This window comes from Rhinichthys klamathensis, unplaced genomic scaffold (assembly GCF_029890125.1).
Source record: "Rhinichthys klamathensis goyatoka isolate OS25496 unplaced genomic scaffold, OSU_Roscu_1.1 h1tg000027l_1, whole genome shotgun sequence".
NCBI lineage: Eukaryota > Metazoa > Chordata > Actinopteri > Cypriniformes > Leuciscidae > Rhinichthys > Rhinichthys klamathensis.
Window position 1 is genome coordinate 2,116,210 of NW_026606577.1, and position 23,348 is coordinate 2,139,557.

The 23,348-nt window shown below is 38.2% G+C and overlaps 1 protein-coding gene across 1 annotated transcript; it reads left to right on the top strand.

Annotated features, from left to right (window-relative positions):
• The first annotated feature begins 271 nt into the window (after positions 1-271).
• On the top strand, positions 272-23,348 carry pcp4a (Purkinje cell protein 4a). The gene is made up of 3 exons (XM_056244368.1): positions 272-421; positions 21,719-21,767; positions 23,197-23,348. Exons 1-3 carry the CDS (start codon positions 413-415, stop codon positions 23,328-23,330), a joined length of 192 nt encoding a protein of 63 aa, XP_056100343.1. The 5' UTR covers positions 272-412; the 3' UTR covers positions 23,331-23,348.

The following is a 23,348-nucleotide window of genomic DNA, read 5'->3' on the forward strand; positions in this document are numbered from 1 at the left end:
CGAGCACTTTTAGTGCATTCAAATATAGCTGATGCGAAATATGTTGATATATGTTGATATACAAAATAACCAATAGGTTAAATGCATTGAAATGTGTACACACATGGTCGTAAGTGCATTCCTATGCATCGAAATATGTTGATTATATATTCCTATTTCTATTTAGGAACCCTAAAGGCAGCAATGGTGCGCTTCAGTGATTATTCGCGAGATTAAAGTGGTGACATCAGAAGCGTTGACACCGGCAGCTTTCCATTGGTTTAGTGCAAACGTGATGACATGAAAGGGAGTTGGAGCTCCAAGTATAAAACTCCAGCAGGCGCACAAACCCACGCAGCGCGCGGACTGAAGGACTGCATCTCTGCTGCTCTTCTGCCGAATCCACCCTTCATCATCACACTTATCATCCAGCATGAGTGAGGTGAGCTTTCCTCATACTATAACCCTCCATGCACGATGCACCACTCTACTGTAACGAGCTATCCGGGTTTCCCCAAGAGGAAATTCTCTTTCAGTGTTTTAGGGAGAACTGAAAATACCACATTGAGACAATGCCTTGAACTTGCGTTGATTGCAGTCAAATATTTCCCTGTTTGCTGAGTTTGCTCGCATTTTTCTCCACTTAACCAGCAAAACCGTTTGAAAAGCTGAAATGCCATCCATTCATCAAAACACCATGTTTAGTATAGCTTAGAAGAGCGCGACGGATTGTGATTTTTTTTTTTTTTTTTTTTGCATCTGCGCGCGCTGGCAGATTGTCGAATCAGCATTATTCACGCGACGATTAATGATGCAACAAATGACAGCTGTCAGTTAAACCTCAACCCTAACCTGGGATGACACGGAGATGGTTTATGGATGATAAGCTACTTGTAAATTTGCTCTCATGGTTTTTCATTCGAATTTAGTAGGCTATTTTGATGCTTTTAAATCAAGTCGATAATGTTTGCATAAAATAGCCTAACGTTACTAGGCTACAGTTTGGTGAAAAATTGAATTATTGCAGTTTTTTACTAACAGTGGAGCCACCTCGAATTAAAACGTTTCTACACGTTTTTCGCCTAGCCTACCTGACTCGTTTTTGGGCACATGGTTTCAGGATTTATCTTTGAATTAGGGCTTAATTAAAAACCAATTTGAGTCTAAAACTTAAACACGCCGTCGCCTATGTCGGATTAGTTTACAAAACAGGTCTGATTCGTTCACAAAATGTCCTGACTCCTTCTTGAATCAACAATCAACGGTGATTCATTGAACCGAAAACCATTTCTTGTGGACATGTCCGACTCATATGATCCGGGTTAACTCACTAACTCTTTTGAACTTGTCCGATTATTATCCCCACAATTAGCATATCCGCTGTAATAAGGCCTACATATCGGTATCGCCATTGACAACAGAAAATAGTCTGACATGTTATAACCTGCTATTCGCAAAGATTCGTGATTCATGGAACTCAACAAATCATCGAACCAATGAGACAAAAAAGCAGTAATGTTAACAAATAAAAATAGATGACCCTATGACAGTTGAACAGAGTAAAACATTTTATTGCAACGTCTAAAACCATATAGACTAGACAAAAAAGTATTCCTTTTCGGTACTCCTTAGGCTACTAAATTTGGCTATTTAGGTATTAGATGTTTTCTTGTTTTTATGAGCTGCCTGAATCGTGGCTGCAATAATTGTAATAAACAGCAATAGGCCTATGTGCCTTATATGTGGCCACGTGATGATGCAAATTGCAGTCCGAAAACTTAGGCAGTGACTTGTCTCGCTGCCCTATCAGGCAATGACTTTACAGGCAGTGTTTGCGCATGAGGTACCTCACGAAACTGATTTCGGACAGACTTCTGATGCAGCGTAACGGTTTAATGATCTACAGCAAATTAGAGCGAGCTTTGGTGAAAACTAAGTGAATATTTAAAGCTGCAGTCCGTAGCTTTTTTAAGTTAAAAATAATCCAAAATAATTATATAAAAAAAAACATATTCTGCCAGTGGTCAAAACTATCTGCTTGCCATAGCTAGATTCAAAACGGTTAGCTTGTAATAATGATTTTAATTCCAGTGGTACTGGTGGGTTTCCGCGGGAAATTCGAGCATGTCTTTGCGTCATTACGTCACACCCGTACACATAAAGAAGGAGTTTCGGCTAGCCGGCTATACTGCGCGTGACGAGATGTTTAGATGTATAGGCTTTTCTCGCAGCACTTTACATAATTAAACTTAAGGCATCCAGAAAGATCCAAACAACAATCATCAGTGTCAACTGGAGATTCAGCAGTTATAAAACCCAAAAGACTTCGTACTTCGGATTTAAGGTGGCTAGAGAAAGAGAAAGAAACCGTCTCATGCGAACACAAGGATTTAAACATCGGCAGGGCTTTTGAAAAGTGCGTGAACTCCGTGTTTTGAAGGGGTTCAAAACGGAAGAAGAGACGGCTTTTTTCTGCTGAACAAGTAAGACATTTCAATAGTTCAATCGTGTAACAGTACGTTTTCTTAATTCACACAGTTATGGAGTTTCCTTTGTTGTGCCTTTCTCGTTTTGCTATTATGGAGAATATGAATTATGAACTACACAGGTAATCATAAAACACATTAAATTTAACAATAGTCACGCAATGCTGATGTGATGTTGTTAACATGAACAATTTGAGAACAAAGTAGGCTATAATTTGCACGGTTGCTGTAAATCGCGTTGATTAAATCTAACGAAGCTTATCATGTCGAATGCTTTTTCCCACTTAGTTGGTCAGAACAAAAATTGATGTTACTTACTTGTTCAGAAGACATTTTCTTATGAAAATTCTTATGTTGGTCAAACTTTCAAAAAGTGAATCTGTATGACAGTATCCACACAGCGCAGTGACTGACAGCACCACTCGCCTCAAAACACCGTGTTCATCCGCGCTGTTTCATGCCGATTTACAACCCACGTAAAGGTGATAATTCCGCGAATCACTGCAGTTACAGATTTCGAACAGAGAGATGGCGACAAAGAGGAAAAGCTACGGACTGCAGCTTTAATGACTAAAATAGTAATTTCTTGCTAAAAATGACATTTCTAGCCGTACCTATCGATGAGGATAAGTGAAAAACGTTGATCAAAAATGTACATTAACACACAAACTGACGACCAGCCGCAACTTTCAGACGCCATCTTTATTTTTCTAGCTCAACTGCCACAGAATGGAAAGCACAGGATTGTGGGATATCAAAGGCAGCGAAGGATACATCTATGCTGCCTTCAAAAATCGATCAGATGAAGGTATCTCAGGAGAAAGGAATTTAAAGTAACATTGCATTCGGACGTGCCTTGATGCCTTCCGACCTTGGAATGCGTCCTCCGAAGGCAGCATTTATCAGTTTTCGGACGCAGCCCACTACTGCCGCGTGCGCACTCGAAATCCCCGAAGTGGCCGCGCATCTTGTCTTTGATACTGAGCGCGTGCGTGTGTATGTGCATGGAGCGTGCTGACCCACTGCAGCAGCAACAGCCGATGAGGAGCCGCTTCATGCACAGCAGGATCAGGGAATGTTATATAAATGATTATTCTGGTCTCGTTTAAAAACATGCTTTAATGTTGTATTTGCTAAAAGAGCTTAATCAGGCTTGTGCTGCACTGCGCATCTTTTAATCAATCTGTTGGCCCATTCAAGCATATTTGTCAATTAAATGAACAGAGGGAGCACATGGAACCCAGAAATGCTGGATAGAGCAACACAAGCTGGGAACTCCTCCGTGTAGGTGCTTGTGGAGTATGGACTTCATACAACAGTCTTGAATTATTTAAGATCAGCAGTACTTTCTTCTCACTGAAGAGCCAAATTAAAGATTTTCAAGGTCTTTTACTAAGTGTTTACATGCACAGGAAGATAGCAGGAATTCCAGAATGTGGGTGGGAACAAGGGAAAATGCAGGTGGGCAGAATCCTATCTAAAAGGAGGAATAGTTATATTAGTGTTTATATAATCTACATATGTTTATATATTATATTTATATATGTATGTGTGTGTGTGTGTATACATATACATACACACACACACATACAGTATATAAATGCATAAATGGTGTGTATATCAACACACATACATAAATAAATATAATATATATATATATATATATATATATGCACAACATGTATTATATAAAAAAAAAATTGTTAGATGCGATTAAACGATTTGACAGCAGATTTTACATCGATTTGACTGTATATATGTGTCCCTGTACCACAAAACCAGTCTTAAGTTGCACGGGTATATTTGTGGCAATAGCCAACAAAACACTGTATGGGTCAAAATTATCGATTTTTCTTTTATGCCAAAAATCATTAGGATATTAAGTAAAGATCATGATCCATGAAGATATTTAGTACATTTCCTACCTTAAATATATCAAATTTTTATTTTTGTAAGTGGATGCAGCACAATCGCCAACAGAAATGGAAACCTTTAAAGGCGATTTTCTCAATATTTTGATTTTTTTGCACCCTCAGATTCCCGATTTCAAATAGTTGTATCTCGGCCAAATATTGTCCTATCCTAACAAACCATACATCAATGGAAAGCTTATTTATTCAGCTTTCAGGTGATGTATAAATCTCAATTTTAAATGGACACATAAGACTGCTTTTAGTGGTCCAGGGTCACATACATATATATAAACACATACATACTGTACACACGCACGCACACACACACACACACACACACACACACATAAATAAATAAAATGGAAACATGATCAGCTTATCTTTTGGGTATATATATATATATATATATACGGTATATAGTGTTTGCATACATTTACATTTTTTAATTACGTTTAATTTACTATTGGTACATCAAACCACCTTTAATTGGTTACCATTAGATTGTAAAATTTGAGTGAAAAGCAGTCTCAGAGTTTCAGTTGCACAAATCACATGAACCACTTTTGCAATATATTTTTCTGTCTCATTTTGGGGTTTGATATTCCCAATTTCAAGGTAGAAACAAAGTAACACAGCTTTTAAATTACATGAGGGCGAGTAAAAAAATATAGAAAAATTAGATCGCAAAACACAACAGCTGTCCTGTTTGCAAGAATATGCCTGAATTAGAGGGGGAGCGTCAGCATTTGGATTTGATATGTTTTCGAGTGTAATCTCTTTATGCCTCAAATGGGCTCTCTGACACATTTACCTGATTAGGTATCTGATTCATTCTGTTTAAACAGGGATTTAATATATATGCCCTGAAAATACACGACAACACAGAGTGATGAGTTCAGACAAAGAGATCAGGCACAATCTGTGGTGGCCTCAACTGACGGCAGAATGGATTGATTGGTCTTTCCAACATTTGGAGAGTGGAAAAATTACTTTTTCTCTTTGCCTTCCCATTATTCCCAGAAAAGCTCCTGCTGTCCATTGTTAAGAAAATTTGTACATTACAAAGCTACAGAATGAGACCATACTAAATCCAAAAGGTCCAGATTTGGAGGGCAGACCAGAGATTGAAACGCTGTCCACACAGAGATATTAAGCGGATTTGTAGATGACTTTTGTTGCTGTGTAGGATTATGTAACACAGGATGGATTTGTATCTGGACCATAATAGGGGTCGTCTTCTGACATCTGGAATAAAGGCCGGCTTCAAGTGCTCTTGGGAAGTTCTTGCAAACGAGTCCGGAAGTCGTAATTGCAGTGTGGAGAGCACTCAAGTGATTTTTGAGCAGTAATATATCTTTTTTCTTCTTCTGTTGTTTCAACTTACAAAGACTTAAAGCATTTTTAGTGCTAAAGAGGAATCTGCTACTGAGAATCATGGGAAATGTAGTTTTCTCATTTTCAGGCTAAATGAGTAGAATTTTTTGGCAAGCTGTGCACCCATCTCCTGTTTGTGTATAGTCATTACGACATGTTATAAAACTATATATCTCAGCATATTTAAAGGTTATTATATTTAAATGTTTTTAAAATGTTAATTTGTAAGCAATATATATGCACACAAATGTTAATAAAAGATGCATTTGATACAAAAGATACATCTGCTAAATAATAAAAAAAATAAAGTTCATTTCTAAAAAATAATCTTGATATATTTTAAGCAGGTCATAATGACTATAAATATATATTTCTATCACGGCAACTCTCAGAAGAGTTTAGCATGGTAATGGATATGATAATGTTGATGTATTTGGTCTTGGCCGAATAGATCTGCTACGCTGCTGCTGCTGAGCAAGTACAGACAGAGACTTGCTACTGCCAATACATTCACAGACATGGTGCTGTGAGCAAGTAAGACATACTGCTGCTGCTGCACAAATAGCATATATGAAATGACCCGTAGCAGATCTGTACAGAGCTGGGGGAGCAAACTACTACACCAAACACTGACCAACTACTTAAATGTTGAGCAGCAAGTTAATTGGTTGCAGATGTAACAGGAACCAATCAGCTAGTGCCGCATATTTAACTACTAATTATCAGCAGGTTGCATTAAGGACCGATCGGCCTGCGCCATCTAGAGTTTCATGACAGAACTTGGTGTATATATATTTTTATAAATTGATTTCTTGATTTGCTAACCAATAAACATTTTTTTTTTATTTCAGTCTGCAACTTGTCTTTTATGTTATACTCAATGCACTAGAGTTGAGACTAATTAATACTTCGGACTTCATTTACAGCAGTATTACAACAGGATTCTCATTTTTGACAATCAAGCCTTTGGGCCCTATTTTAATGATCTGAAACGTGAAAGTATGAAGCGTGAAGCGGGATAAATGACTCTTGCGCCAGGCGCAAGTTTAAAAGGGGTTGGTCTGAAATAGCTTCATTATTCATAGGTGTGGTTTGGGCGTAAAGTGAAATAAACCAATCAGAGCGTCATCCAACATACCCTTTAAGAGCAGGTGCGCATGTTGCATGGCGGACTGTTATTATTATGGCGGATTTACCAGGCGCGCGCCAGGAGCGGTTCACAGCCGAGGAGACCGACGTTCTTGTCAGGTCCGTGAAAGACAGAGAAGTGACGTTGTATGGGGATGGGAGATTTTTTTTTTTCCCTGGTTCTTGACGGACAAACTAATTTGTCAGATGTCCTTATATACATATCTGTCTTGCCACTATTGGGCAAACAGGTCTGATCCGTCATAATTAGCCTGGAAAATGTGGGTAAATGTGTAAGCTAGATTTAGGCCTACATTTTTTTTTACATCTTCATGGACACCACAATGATTTCCCTCATGTGTTAATATTTTTCCTTGTTATAATGTATGATTTGCAAAAATAAAAACTGCTGCATCTGTGTTGATGAGAGAATCAAGTGTATGCGCGTTGTTCACCCGCTACATTATGGCCAAGCATGCGCGCTTAAAATAGCATTATGAACAACGCGCCACTGACTTTAGGCTAGGTTTTTTTCTGGTCAGTGGCGGAATTGTTTTCTGGAACTGCAAATTAGCACTAGGGAATGTTTGCGCCGAAACACGCCTCCTTTTTGCGCCGACCCGCCCAGGGTGCGCAAGTTCATTTCCTAGTTTACCGACGTGCGTCTGCGGAGGGAAAAGCCCGCTTTGCGCGGGTGCAAAATAGGAATGATACATGCGTCAGTGTACAAAGTCATTTGCGCCGGGTGCAAGATAGGGCCCATAGTGCCAATGACGGCCATGTTGCTTATATCTGCAGTCTGTCATTGATGGCAAAAGAGTAAAATGGTGCTCATTCGTCAAAGTGAAAGGTGATTTTGATGGTACAATCTCATCATTTGCATTTTCTGCCATAGCATTAGCAGTAGAGTTGCTGCAGGGCTCAAAATAATGCTGCAAAACTTTTTTGCAGATTGAGGGTTACCATACACTAAATAATCTTGGTTACCTTTGTAAAACAATGCGCTTGATCTATTTGGAGCCACATCTGAACTGAGCAGCTCCATGTGCTGTGGTGAACACAGCTATGAGCTTGATGGAGATCAAAAGCAACTTATGGCCCTCAAGTGCAAACACTGGATGTAATCAGGCCTGACAATCGATTTTTTATACATAACGGCCCAGCGCTTCTGCATCTTCCACGCGGATAAAGAGGAAATGCGCGCTCGACTGTGTGCATGGGGGAACCAGACTGAACACGCGTAAACAACGGCCCCCCCAAACGCGCTGCACACGGCGGTCCGGGGCACACAGTTCTTTTCCTTCTGCTCGTTTATGTCTTCATCCTCCTCTCGCCGCATTAAACATCTGACGGCGCGGCACTAGATCTCGGATCCCGCATTGCGCGGGAGCAGATTTACGGTTTATTTCCTTGGTCAGTTGCCCTGAGCAGACTCAACAGCAAACTCTCCTGCAACTCAGCACTGCACTTGTTTCCCTGATGTATCAGCAATGTGTACACAGTATTGAACCGCCTGTCAGAACCTGGAGCCATTATCGGCAGAAAGGGATTTGTACCGCTCTCTCCTCAGAAGAGGCTTGGAGTCTGAAGGGTTTGATATTGATTCATGGAAAGCGGCAGTGTTGAAATAGCAGCAAAAGAAAGGATGGTTGACTGACTGTGTACGTCTCACCTTTTTGATCCCCCAATCTGCAGATTAAAGGCGTCTATAAGTGAATTACATCCACCCTTAGAGAACAACTGACGGACAAATATGGCCATACAGCATTTCTGAGACAGACGGTCACATGCAAATTTGATCTAGTTGCTGACACCAGAAGACAGATCGACTAGTTCTTAAGCCAATAGCCTACAAAACAACTCAATCACCTGAGGCGCTGTAACGTTTACCAGTTGACAGCGCCTTGTGCTTATAAACGATGAAGCTAATGACTGAAATCTGTGTAAAACATATTTAAAAAACCTTTAAAGGTCACTGTTTTTTTCTTGAGTATTATATTTGACACATCAGGCTTGTATGGTTCATATAGTATGATATAGGAAAATATGGAGCGCAAAAATATTTAATTTTTTTCAGTTGCTTGCTGATATTTTAATGGCCAAAATTAGCTTCTGATAGCTTATAATGGAAATCGGTCAGCTCTTTATAACAGTATAGTAGACTACTTACATAAAATGTATACAAATATCAGCGGTCACACTCCCAATATTATTTCCTAATAAGATATTTAAATGCTTAGTTTTATGATCAAAGCTCTTAAAAGTCAAAGTGTACAATGACCTGATGTTTTTAGAATTACACTGGCTTTTTACTTGCTTGCTTAAGTTTTGATTATATTGATAATTTAGAAGCCTGACAATTTTTTTGTACCCCAGATTGTCTTGTTTTATGCACAAAAGAAGATTTGATTCATTGTGAAAGCAATTAATCAGTCATTGCAAAACAAAAAAATGTGTGTTGTGCACCTGGCTTTAGAGCCCGTTATGTGATGTCTGTATAAATGTCTCCCATCATGTCATATGGTACAGTGTCAGATGTGATCTGTTCCGCTTTAAAGCTCTTGAAATGGTCCCTGTATCTCTACCCCCGCTTCATAATGTCTGATGCATCACCTGCATCCGCTCTGTGATGAATTACGTCCACTGTAATGTGTCTGCTGTTTATCACGGTCATGTTTGTGATTCACCATCCCCTCAAACCATAATCATTCTGACAACACACACACAGATTCCACTCGGATCCTCGGTAATCCCTCTAAACTGCCAGAGAGAGTCCGACTCCAGCTCTGCCCAACCTCACCGGTTGAGCGGTAATCCCAGCAGCCGCTCTGAAAGGGAAATGTCACTGAACAGGATAGAAAAGGGGATGAATGAAAGAAGGCATATTAGTGCAAGAGGAGGATTAAATGTGGATAGAGAGAAAATAGACCATTAAAGAGCCCATGAAGAAGATTTTACCCCACACTTCTCGTGTCTGGCTCAAGTCTATAGCAGTCCCTACAAAGTGTTCACTGCTTCTTGCACACTAAGCAGAGGTTAGAGGTTGACAGAAGTTGGCAGTTTATTTGGATGAGAGTATACTTTGTAAAATAATTATTTTATAATAATGTAAAATATTATTGATAATTTTTCTATATTTTAAGTGTATGAAAATATTTTATATATTAATCCAAATATAATTAACATATCGTTGCGTTTATTTGTAAGCAGTTTCATTAATAAAATGTCATAATTTCATATTTTTTTGTTTATATATATATATATATATATAGTATATACATATTCTAATTGTTTTAATAATTTTTTTTATAATAATATGTATACAGCCTATAATAACATAATCATAACATTCAGTTAATTTATAATATATTATAAATGATTATAAATGATTAATAAAATATAATCATAATATTCAATTAATTTATAATAATTATTATAAATGATTAATAAAATATAATCATAATATTCAATTAATTTATCATATTTTTATAATAATATTTATACGGCCTAACATATAACGGGCCCTAAAGCCAGGTGCACACGTGATATAAAAGAAAATGATTCTGTTTGACTTTATTCTACATCAAAATAGAATAAAGAGAATATATTATGAATGTGTATTTGTAAGCAAATTCATTATATATTTTAGTATAAATTTATTAATAATAAAATAAATTAAGTAAATATTATAAATTATTAATAAAATAGAATCATAATATTCAATTAATTTACTTTAATGTAATTTTAAATACATTTAATCCATTAAAGTTGATAATAGTATTATAATTTATATATATATATCCAAATTATAATATATCTTTATAATATATTTTATATGTAAATTAATGAAATATTATAAATTATTATATTTTTATATACATTTCCAAATTATATATAAATGATTGAAAATAGTATTGAAAATAAAATATTCTGCATAGCCCAATATTTAGTGATAAATTGCTGCTACAATGTTAATATTTATCGACATACATTTTTATTAATGTTCATGTTAATAATGACATTGAAATATTTACATCCTCAGTTAATCTAAACGAGTCAAGTTGAATTAACTTGCTTTCTTTTTTTAATTAAGACAAGCATATTGTGTAGCAGCCTACTGATGCGGCCGCTGACTGTTCCATAAATTTCCATGTCCACTTCCTATGAAGTGTGATATTGATGATACCCGTTGGTGCTATGATTAAGGCGATTGTGGTGTACTTTATATTTTTCAAACTGTTTCTCCAGGGTGCAAGAATCTGTGTGTGCAGTCTGCAGTGTGAGGGGGGAGGTGGGGGGGTTCACGTGTTGGGGCAGAAGGAAATACCCCTGCAGTGTGTTCTCCTCTTATCCGAGGAAAGGGAGGCGCGTGGTGGGAGGAGCCTGGAGGCAGAGGCTGCTGCCACCGCTAATGTCGCTAAATATTTGATGAGGACTCCATGCACTCGCCGTCATTAGTCTTGCTTGGATTATCTCAGCAGGAAAAATACATTCCGTTATCACAAAATTCATGTATGATGGTAAAGGAAGTAAGCCTATGAAACAGGATGTACATGTAACAAGATGGCCAATAAAAGCAGCTGTCAGTCATTTGTACTCGTTTCCTCGACTGTGATTAGCTATTCACATGTCTTCCTCTCTTTTCTTCGTTTTTTCTCCTTGGTTTCTTGTTCTCATTCTCTTTTCCCCATTGTAATGTTTATTCATTAAGCTTTCTGGAACAGTGTGTTACCTCAGCGCTAGTGGGATTTCTGGAGATAATATTGTAAATCACACAAACTCTTCTGCATTGTGCAGCGTAATATTTTAGTTGAGTCATAAATTCCGCTCAAACGTCACCAGAGTGAAACACCAAGATATATGCGTTCATATCTATATGTAAATTGATCCAGCACAAGAATAACTGACCTTTTAGATAGTCAATGAATTGCCTTTAAAAGTGATATATGGGCATCTAATCAAAATATCCAAATATATATCAGATGTATGATGTTCAATACAAATTGTTTCATTAATATATTGTTTAACAGAAATATTTTTATTCTTAGCAGATTTTTAGAGGACTTCTATTCAGGGCCGGCTCTAACCCTTTGGTTGCCCTAGGCGATTTTGAGTTTTACTCAAAAACTTAAACAATAAATTGTTCATACAAATGCTACAAAGAACGTTCAAGGATATTTATATCATAGTTGCATTGTACAACTATATTTTATCTGACCATAAATAACTTTTAGTAGATAAATTGCAACTACTACCACCACTAGGCCTAGTATTATTACAATCTATTGGGCTGCTACAAGGTTAAGGGGGTTTCGGGGGTATTTCCCCGTAAGAAAATTTTGTGCATTTTAATGTTAAATTCATCAATCTGGTGCACTTTGAGAGTTCAAAACTAAAAGCTCCAACCCATATTCAGTGTTTAAATTGAACAAAGAAAAATTCAAACCTCTTTTAATTACAGTGTCTGTCTACATTACACTACTACATAATAATAGATATAATATTAATCCCATGACAGTAATTGCCATAGGCTATATTGTAAAACAAATGCACTGAAAAATCAAAGGAAACTTTCATGAGTATTGTACACATTTCTATACTTGAAAGCAAGTTATACATTTGGAAGTAACCCAGCGCCGCCAATTAAGCAAAACAAAATGTAGTGAAGTGCCGCTGTTTGTTGACGTCCTCTCTGTAGAGTGATACTCCGCCCTAGATGCATGCAGGTGATCAGCATTCAATTCATTGATAATAATTATGGTAATTCCTTCCAAGGGGTATATTAAGGTGGCGGTGTTGTCACCGGAGATTGCGTGAATGTGCGACCGCGTTCTAGCACGTCATTATTGTTGCGACTGTCTGGTGCTCTGGCTGAGGTGAGTGTGGCGGCTGGTTTTTATGCTTGAGCCTAATGAACATTAGATTGAGTGTTACTCTTGTCAGGTTCTGGGCTGTTCGCAGAAAAGCACACGTTGTGCTGGGGGTTGCATGCCTGGCAACACGCGCTGTTTTCCGGATACCACCGTTTCGGTATGAATTGCATTCAGCATCGGGGGTGTATTGCTGCTTGACTTCCTGGTAGGTCTCTCTTTGGCCTTTTGGCTGTATTTAATTAATGAGCGAATAGTTAATATTATGGGGTCTGTGTATTCCAGCGTATCATTGGGCTTTTTCATCTCTTGTCGACTGGGCGAGTGGCGCGATCTCCGCATGTTTGGTATGTGCGATCAATTGTACAACAGTAAATTAATGCTATGCATATTTTAGCTCATAGTCCGGCTTTTGCAGGTGGATCGATCTGCCGTTTTAAGGGCACTTGAAGACTACACTTGCCTGCTCTAGGACTTGTCGTCGCTGCTGTTCTGTTCCTATTAATGTTTTTGTTTGAGTTATTTTGCTTGCGTGTGTAATTCTGTTTTGTTTTTCTGTGTTATTTACCTTTTGTGTTTTTTTGGGTTTGTTTGTTGATTTATCAGTTTGCTTGGTAATTGGTGTTTTGTTTTCTTAGTTTTGGGTGTTGTTTTGTGCTTTATTTGTATTATAATTACTGTTTATTTTCTTTGCTCACTGTGAGATTATCCCCGACTGGTCCCAAGGGAAAGAGGGATTGTGAGTGGTAACCGGCCTGGGGAGATTGTTCCTGTTGGCCCGTAGCGATCCATTCACCATCACTGACACTGATGAGTGCAGGTTTGAGTGGATTGCGGAGTGTTTTCCTTTTAGCTACGTATATTATTGTATGTCTCGCATGTTGTGTCCTGTATATGGGTACCCATAGGTGAGGATAATTGTTTGATTTATTTGCTTTGATTTATTTTTTTGTAATTCTTTATTTCTTGTGTTTCAGGCACTGTGAGCCCGGAGCAGGAGGGCTAGTTGTCCAATTAAGGTGGCGGGTCCTGATGAGACGCAGTGTGTGGTCTGCAATCCATAGTGATTGGTCTTGGTTGACGTGATTTGAGTGACGTGTAGTGCACGTGTGGGTGCTCTTTTACCATCGCTGAGACTAGCGACGTCTGGCACTAGCTCGTCCTGCTTCGGGTGACCACGAGTCCTGTGAGCTGTCTATTGTGTGATGTTATAATTGAACCTAACTGACTGGCACGCCAGTATTTTATCTTTGTCTAAATAAAGAATATATTTTTGTATTTTTCCATATCCACGTCTCGGAGTAATTATGTAAGGGAAACACCGAACCTGTGTGTCTCTAATAGGACACTTCCCTGGCTTAGCGACCAGGGTGGCGTAGTCGATTTTTCTTTCTCTCTCTCTCTTACTCTCTCTCTATCCTCCCTCTCTTGTACTGCCTGCCACAAAAACAAAACGAATGGGCCACCGATGTACGAGTTTTATGGGCCGTTAAGACAAAAATAGAAAAATAAAATAAAAGATGTATGCACTGATCTATATAGAATGACATTATATGTATCGGCCCAAAAAGCACGTCGGGCCCGCGGGAATCTCCCGGTTGTCCCGATGGCCAGAACATTTGACATCTTAATGGATGAGATGAGAAGACTTACCTCTATACTGGGCTTTCTTTTTATCTTGTTGCTTTCTCCGTTTTCGTCCCTGTGCACCAGAGGGCTTAGACCGCTTCATTTTCGATCAGCGCGCGCAGCAGCCGAGCACTTGCCTAACGTAACCATAGAACGTAACGTAACGCAACTAACCCCCGCCCCCCCCTTTAGGATATGATCGACAATAATCATCCATTCAATCTAATAATCAGGTTGACAAGTTATTAAACGTATGGCTGAGGGGCGCCTTAGGATGATCATGTTTAATAAACATGTTTTTGTTTCGCTTGTCATTCTAATTCTATGGTTAATGGGAAGTAGGCCCATTAGAGGGCCACTAGAGGGCGCCCGCGCCCCCAACACATTTGTCGCCCTAGGCAACCGCCTAGTTCGCCTATACAGCAATCGCCGGCCCTGCTTCTATGTATTCACACCTGCCTTGTTTGGTTCGATTGAATCGAACTCTAGTTCGTTTCCCCCCTTGGTGCGGACCTTTTGGGCAGGTGTGAATACAGCAATAGAACTCGGGTGCGGACCAAACAACCGAACCGAGACCCAGCTGAAGAGGTGGTCTCGGTACGGTTCCAAACGAACTCTGGTACGGTTCGTTTACGGTGTGAACATGAACCGACCCAATTGCAAGAAAGCACTGCGCCTTTGAGTTAAAAGGCTTCCGTAGTCGGAGATTTTGGCATAATGGGTTGTGTTATTGTTGTTCAAGTGCGAAAGAGAATTCCATTCCGGCGCGCTGTTTGGCCACACGATACTGTTGTGCGTCTTTCTGCGCGCCGTGTGTGTGTATCATTGGAATGGAATGAATGAATGAGTGTGTGCATCAGGACATTCACATACAGCGCGTTCTCTTTAGTTTAATCGCGCATAGATGCAAAAAAAGCTTTTGCAGTTCATAACGATAGTTACAATACAAGGATGACGCTGCATTAAACTGGACAAACTTAAATCGCAAGCGTTAACATTGACAGCACTTGATAGCAGTATATACAATAAGAATCTCATTATTTGAATGTGTGAACATAGCCCCTCTCTATGAATCAAAACTTTATACCTTATCCGTCTTCTGCGCAGTTTCTTCATATTGCGTTTGTACAGAATAACACAAAATTAGTAAAATAACAAATATTGCAGTACGAAATATCTCCATGCTGAACCTTTTTTGCACTTCCTGATTTCCCTACTTGAGAATCCTTGTCCAATGAATGGACGACCTTAGCACACGTGTGGTTTTGTTGACAAATTTTGGTTCACTTGCAAAAAGAGCAGTGTGAAAGCGAACCGTACCAAAAAAAAAAATGTATTTGGTCCGGACCAAAGCAAGTGAACTATCGGACTTTCCTGGTGTGAATACACACTTAGTAGCAGTAAGCCATTAGCAACTGCAATTAGCAATCCTACACACATTCCTCGTGGCTTTAAAAAAAAAAAGAGTATTTATTTACCTAATTTTATTACTAATAGCTACTGTGAAATACAAGAAGTTTATGTGCCAAACATCCTTATTTAACCATTAGCAATTAGTGGCTAGCAATGGACCCTTTTCACAGACTGTGATGACGCGTTTTAACGGTCACCAGCATCGCAAATCCGCAAATCCGAAAAAAAAGAAAAGTTTTTTACATTTTCATTTGTAATAAAAATGTGTGTTTATATAAAACTATACTTAGTATTATATTAACTTTGCATCAAATTACAAAAAAATTTGTTAACGCTGCTACTTAAGTTTCTAGGTAAAATTGCTATCTTTCTCTCTTCCGACTGCTGTTATCAAGCTATCTCTATTTTTTTTTACTCTTTTCGAAAGATTTTATTTTGCTATTTGAGCAAATTGGAACACAAAAAATATATGTAATGTAGACTTTCATTCACCGCTATAGAATTTTACCCAACTATGACGACTTCCTCTTCTGAGAGACCCAGACATGTGAAAAGGGTCAACCTTGTACACAATTTTGACCGAATTTATAGAATACTGGTATTCAAGAAGTTTCTGTGCCGAAAATAAGTTGCGAACCGTTCCAGCAGTGAGATAATCATTTCACCCGCATGTGGTTTCACACATTCATCAGTTCAGTGTTTACGTCCTGCAGTGTTTTCTGGTGGTGAGGCGCTCAAATGAAAGCCACCGTTTGAGCTCCCATCCTCCAGCTTGTTTCCTACATTCAGTCGAGCATCTGTTAGCCTTCAAATATGACGCATCGGATCCGATCCCCCCCTCCCCCCCTCTTTAGCCGTCTGTGTCCTAGTTGTGCGTTTCTCCCTTAAATTCTTAATAGACGTTGAAAACAGCATGGAAGCCTTTCCAAGATCTCGAGCTGCCAAATGAATCAAAAATAGCTCTCCAAATGGCTTCGAATAAAAAGACAGAATACAGTATTTATTTATTTATTTATTTCTAAATGCCTCAGTCAGGACAGCAGGAATTTGGGAGAGGCGTACAATTTGAGTGTGAATCTTCATGGGGTGTTTAATTTGCATTTCATAGGCACAACTATCAGCTGCATGATTTGTACTCAATGTTGTTCTGAAAAAAAGGTTTTTGAAAATGCCCATAAATCACCTTTGAGGAGGAAACTGTCAGCGTTCGGTTCAACGATCGTCTGTAAATGGGGTTTAAAACGCATTTCTATTAATTAGCGAATCCAGCTGTCAGAGCGAGTTGATATAAATGAGGTTCTTCATTAGCGTCGCAGCAGTGCGGCTCCAACTGCGAGGAGCAGGATGCTGTCGTGGCATCGGGTGGCAGTGCCAAGCGCTGCTCTGAAGGGCACTGGTGTACTGAGCTCAGGGCATCTCTGTGGCATCAAGTTCAATCCACTCCAAAGCCTGGCTCTGCAGTGCATTTGCGTGAGCCAGCGAGCCCAGGATGCTTTGCAACACCCGAGCCATGCTAGACACAAGATTTATTTGCTACTGATGACATTTAAAGCCAAGTAAAAGGTTTTTGTTTTGATTACGCATGCCGTAATTCTCCTCGTACGCTTTGGTTCTGAGTGTGTTTGTCCACGGAGAAGCAGCTAACATCCTGTTCTCTTAAAATTTTAATTGCCCCATGATGTACACATGGGTTTCATTGCCAATCCTTGCTTCACTGCAGCTAATGAAGTTTATGATTACAATCATCATTTTCATCATTGTTCATAATGAACACACAATATGGGGGAGGCATATGGTGGAGGGAAAGCAAGCGAGAAAGAGAGAGAGAAAACGGCACCTCTCTGCTCGCCACTTCCAAATGGAACCGGTGTTTACGCATTACCTAATTATTTCCTGCAGTCATTCTCTCATTAACGTGATTTTGTGTCCCTGCTTTTCTTTCGGATAACTCAAATTGTCGTTTGTATTGTAGGGCTGCAGAGGGGAGCCTGGCAGTATTGCATCTTGATCCAGGGTTCATTTGAGTTCCTTCCTTGTTGTAAAAGGCTATGATCAGAGAAAGAAAAACTAAACTAAACAAACGTTTTGCCGTCAAGGTCCAAAATATCGGACAGCAGGAGTTAAGATGCATTCCGTTCAACTCAGAAAGTCAGAATTTACCTGATGGAATATCATACAACTTGCAAGTTATTTTGGCGAGTTAAAACGACATGTATTCAAATTCAAGGTTATTTTGGCTAAAAGTGAGTTACTCATCATAGCCGGACTATATCGGGTCTATAGTTTTTTTAGTAAGTTATAGAAGATCCAACAAATATTTTAATGTCAGTTTAATGTAATTTAAGTTGAACATCCAAGTTGATTGTACTTAAAAATTGAAGGCAGCAACTTTTTTTACAGTTTAACTTATTTTAACTAACTTGCGCAGCAAGATTGCCTTTAGAACTGGCTTGCGCATTAGTGTAATTTGAGATAAATGTATGATACCATTGTTGCATTATTGCTAAAATATGATATCAAACCCAGTGTTGTTATTGTTAGCTAAAACTATTAAAAATTAAATGTAAGGTAAATTGAAAGGTGAAATGTAAAAATAAAAAACCGTTGCCATGGCAACTAACTAAAGCAATTAAAGTTGAAGTAGAAAAATGACTTAAAAATTACAAAACATAACAATTACACATATGAAAATATAACAATTAAAGCTATCTCAAAGCTAATTTTAAAAGGCCTATTGATAAATACTATAATAGTATATTAATAATACTAAAAGAACTCTGATCAAAACTTTGACTTTAATTTTGACTGTGATTATTATGATTTTTCGGATATTTCCTTTCATGTAGTGTGTAATATTGCTGTTTGTGAATGTAAAAGGTCTGGAGAGTTTCAAAAATTAAAGTGCACAATAAATGGAGTTATTATCTCTCAAAAGAAAGAACCGATTCTGAACTCTCTCCCTGAAACGAATCGTCGGTAATTCTTCCAGTCTTACTTCCTGCACAATCCTGCATAGGTTTGAACAAATTTGCATAATGCAAGCCTATGATCTTCATCATTCATTCGGCTGCCAGCGAACAACGACACCACTGTTACTGCTTGTATCACTGTATATCAAGTGCTGAGGAAGATCCGGAGCTGAAATTGAGGCATATAATGGGCATATCTTTTGTTTTGTTTTCGCCACGCGCTGTAAGCAGTAGACCAATCACAGCAGACTGGGCCATCTGACCAATCACAGCAGAGTATGGTTCATGGAAAGGCAGGGTTTAGAGAGACATAAAGTTAAATTGTTTTTTTGAGTGCATGTAAATTTATTGCGGGAGATCTACAAAACAAAACTAGGAACCTTTAAAATAGCTTATAAGGGGCACTTTAAGTAAATTGTTGCCTTCGTAGAAAATAGCTGATCGCCGAATGAACTGACTGGCCTTAAAGGGAGATGTCCATCCGATTAGCTAAATAAATTGAATAAAATCCCTCTTGCCCGTATTTGACCACGCTCAGACTAACGTCTTCACATGCCACACAACTGACTGACTGACACTTTACTCCAATTAATGCGTTTGTTTGTGTCTCCCTGGAGCCCAATTCAATAATCCAAGTTTAATGGCATTAGCTCTGAGGCTGTGTGGTTTGAGACTGTCAGGAAAGAGGGATGTAACCGTGCTGATATTGATGCTGCCGGGGCAATGTCTCCCTCTGCTCCTCACTCCAGAGTTTCCTCACATAAACAGGATTAGAAACAGGAGCTCGTTCCACTGCAGTGAGGAGATTTCCCTCATTTCACCCTTTCCAAGAAGAAACAGAACCGGAATGGGCGTCTCACAGTGGGTTTGCATCTACAGCGAGGTTGAAAATGAAAAGTGTTGGAGGCGAGCAGAATAAAAATGCCCAGAAAAAATTTATCTCTTGACCTTTATATCTCAAGTGCATCACGATAAAGTGATAAAAAAAGCTCTTTTCAATATAAATGTATGTTTTTTTTCCTACCCAGCCATGACCAACGGGTCACAGGACACTTTGTCAGACTCGTTTCTATTTCATGGTTTTACAATAAGTAGCTCCGCCCACAGTAATATCTCATTGGTCCAAATTCCTTCTCTATATAACTGTACATTAAAGTGCCCCCATTATGCTTTGTCAGATATTACCTTTCGTGTAATTTCAAAGATGTATTGTCTCCCGAAAGAAAAAAGTGATTCTGAACTGCCTGAAATGAATCATCAGTAATTCCACTCTTATACTTCCTGCACAATCCTACGTAGGTTTGTAACAAATTTGCATGATGACAGCCTATGATCTTCATTGGCATCCAGTGAAAACGTCTATTTTGACCCGCCCTCAAACACTGTAGCTCAGGCCTGGAAGAGTTTGGTTCGTGTTGTCGACATGTCGAGGAAATGCTGTTTTCAGCACAGCAAAAGCTAATATACTTTTTTTCAAGCACTTCAAAAGGACTCTGGCTCAAATTGACACAGTAAAACTGACACCATCGTTACGGTTCGTATTACTGCGTATACAAGTGCCGAGGAAGCCTCCGGAGCTTAATTTCAAATATAGTAATGGGCGTTTTGTTTCCAACACACACTGTAAGCAGTAGACCAATCACAACAGACTTGGCCATCTGACCAATCAGAGCGGAGTAGACTCTCGAAAAGGTGGGGTTTAGAGACTGAATCCTTTATTAAACCGTTTAGACACTGTGAGAAAAGAGGTGATGCTGCAATGAGAAAATGAAAATGTTTTTTTGACCTTGGATGCATGTAAACCTATTGACCTCCAAAACAAAATAAGAAGCTTTTAAAATAACATAATAGGGGCACTTTAAACATCAACATTGTCCTGATTGGCTGCGTTGGCAAATTAAATCACCTGCTAGCAGATGCTGTATAAAAGAAACAATTTCCACTCAGAAATTGCTAGTAAAGATTGGCTGAAGAGTTTATATTGAACAGTGTTATTAAATTATTAGTGCTTTTAAAAATGAACTATGGCTAAAAATAATCTAAATGTAAAAATAGGGAAAGCGAGCGTGCACAATTAAATATCTCACGTCATGTTAATCATTCTGAATGCCTGCATCCCTTTTTACACTGCATTGCTTTTTACAGAACTTTCCTCCATATTGGGACTTTAGGCTCACATTTTAGCATCAATTTAATTTCTCGAGCTCTATCGCGCAGTCAGTGCAGCACAGAGTGCTCTATGCGTTCAACTCTCTGCGCTGTTTGACATTTCAAATGACTGTAATTTATGCAGCAGCGCCCTTCACCATCCCCACAACAGCCACAAACTATACTCAACACCATCCAGCAGGACGACTCCTCGCGTCAGCTCCTTAATGCAAAGCAATAACCCAGCGGTTTGTATCAGGAGCTTTGGCAACTCCGGCAACGTGAAGAACTCACAGATTTTCCCCTGCCAAACATTCTTATGCAAATTCTACACGTTTATCAGAGGCTGTAAGACAAAGATAGAACTGAACGCAAGAGGATTGATTGAGGTAGAAGGAGACAGAGGAAGAGAGAGAGAGAGACTAATATGATTAAATTGTGCCAGTGTGTGTATGTGTGTGTGTGTGGAATAATCCTTCTTGCATATAATGACACGCTTTCCACTGTAACTACACCCATACAGAATGCCATCAGCAGAAAACGAGCGGCACACACACACACACACACGCGTGCTGAGGAAGATTGCTTTAGCGTCGGAGCATCAAAGCTCTTCTGAAGTGTTTGAAATTCATTGTACACACTGACTTATTAATTCAGGATGTGAAGGACTAAATTGTGGTCAGCTAATGAGACAGAAACTGACATTTTCAATGCCTGTCTCATCATTCTTTGGGTATATGTTTTTTTTTTTTTTGAAGGTATATGCCACACACATCATTAATCTCAATTCTATTTGTGTTTGTTTACAGAGACAAGAATCCGGATCAGCTGGGAACATCAAACCCTCTGCTGGACAAGGTATAGTGTCACTCACTACTCTATACGTACTTGAATTGTGCTAAAATCGTTGGATAAAATCATGACAGAATTTTTTGCAAGTCTGCATATGCTTCTCTTTCTCTCTATAAATAATAGTTGTACAGAATGCAAAATAATGTATGTTTGAAGGTAAGTGCAGATTAGTAAAGTAACATGGTCATTTAATAGACAGTAGAATTAAAGCAATAGATCTCACAAAAATGAAATGGTTATCATTTGCCCTCATGCCGTTTTAAACCAAATGACTTTATTTTTATTTTATTGAATATTACGGTAACACGATCCATAAGTTTACGTTTGTTCCATTAGTTAAAGTTCAATTAGTTATTTGATAAAAAATACAACTGTTCTTTGTTAGTTAATGTTAGCTCAGGTCTATTAAATAATATTATTTTATTATAATATTTTATTTGTAATGTTTTTAGTAAATGTTGAAATAAACACTAAGTTTAGTAAATGTTTTACAAGAGTTTTTCATTGTTAATTGATGTTAACTGATGCTATCATAACACTTAATGTAAAGTTTTTCCAACATTACTTATATTTCTTATTTTGAAAAAATGAGGAACTGAATAATGGGTTACGCTTTATTTTACACTGACATTGTTACATATGTTACATGTAGTTACTATATTAATAACTATTAATTATGCATAATTACATGCAACTAACCCTAAACCAAACCCTCATCCTAACCCTATAGTAAGTACATGTAGTTACTTAATATTACTCAGCACTTAAATATATATTTACAGTGTAACAAAGACACCTTAAAATTAAGTGTAACCCCTAACCTCAACTCTATAGTAAGTACTAATATTACTCAGTTCTTACTAGAGTAAGTACAATGTAACTATGTCACCTTGGGGATAGTTACTTGTAATTATGCATGATTTACTTTTATTACAACAGTAAGTACATGCAGTAACACGTAACTATGCCACCGTAAAATAAAGTGTTACCGAATGAAATTTTGAAAGTTATTATTTACTAAAATATCTCCTTTTTGAATTTAGAAAATCATAAGTTTGGAACAATGTGAGTAAATGGTGACAGAATGTTCCTTTTTAGATGAACTATTTCTTTAATAATCTTTTCATTTCATACACTCTTAGAAAAAAAGGGTTCTTTATAAAACCCTAGGGGTCTTGACTCAATTTTAAAGAAATCTTTATGCCTATGTCTTAAATGATTGCAAAATACTTTCATGTTTAACAGGTGATTAAAAAAATTCTAGTAATTTTAATAAAATGTAAAGTAAAAATGAGTTAAACCTAAATGAACAAATTAAAACTAAATTCATAAAATGATCCCATAATAGGAAGCCCTTAAAGGTTCTATATATGAAGCGCCTGACAGAAATGCAGTGCGCGGTTTCAATCCAATACACAATGTTTCGTTTCCACAGACCCGTCCAAGAAGGACGTCCCCGCTGAGGACATTGACATCGACATGGGCGCCCCCGAGACGGAGAAGGCTGCCGTCGCCATCCAATCGCAGTTCAGAAAGTTCCAGAAGAAGAAGCAGACGGTGAAATCATAATCAGGCCCATGCAGGGCG

Excerpts from the sequence above, each read along its gene's own strand:
- pcp4a (XM_056244368.1), top strand. Across the intron at positions 21,768-23,196 it reads CAAACCCTCTGCTGGACAAG|ACCCGTCCAAGAAGGACGTC; the intron begins GTATAGTGTCAC and ends TCGTTTCCACAG.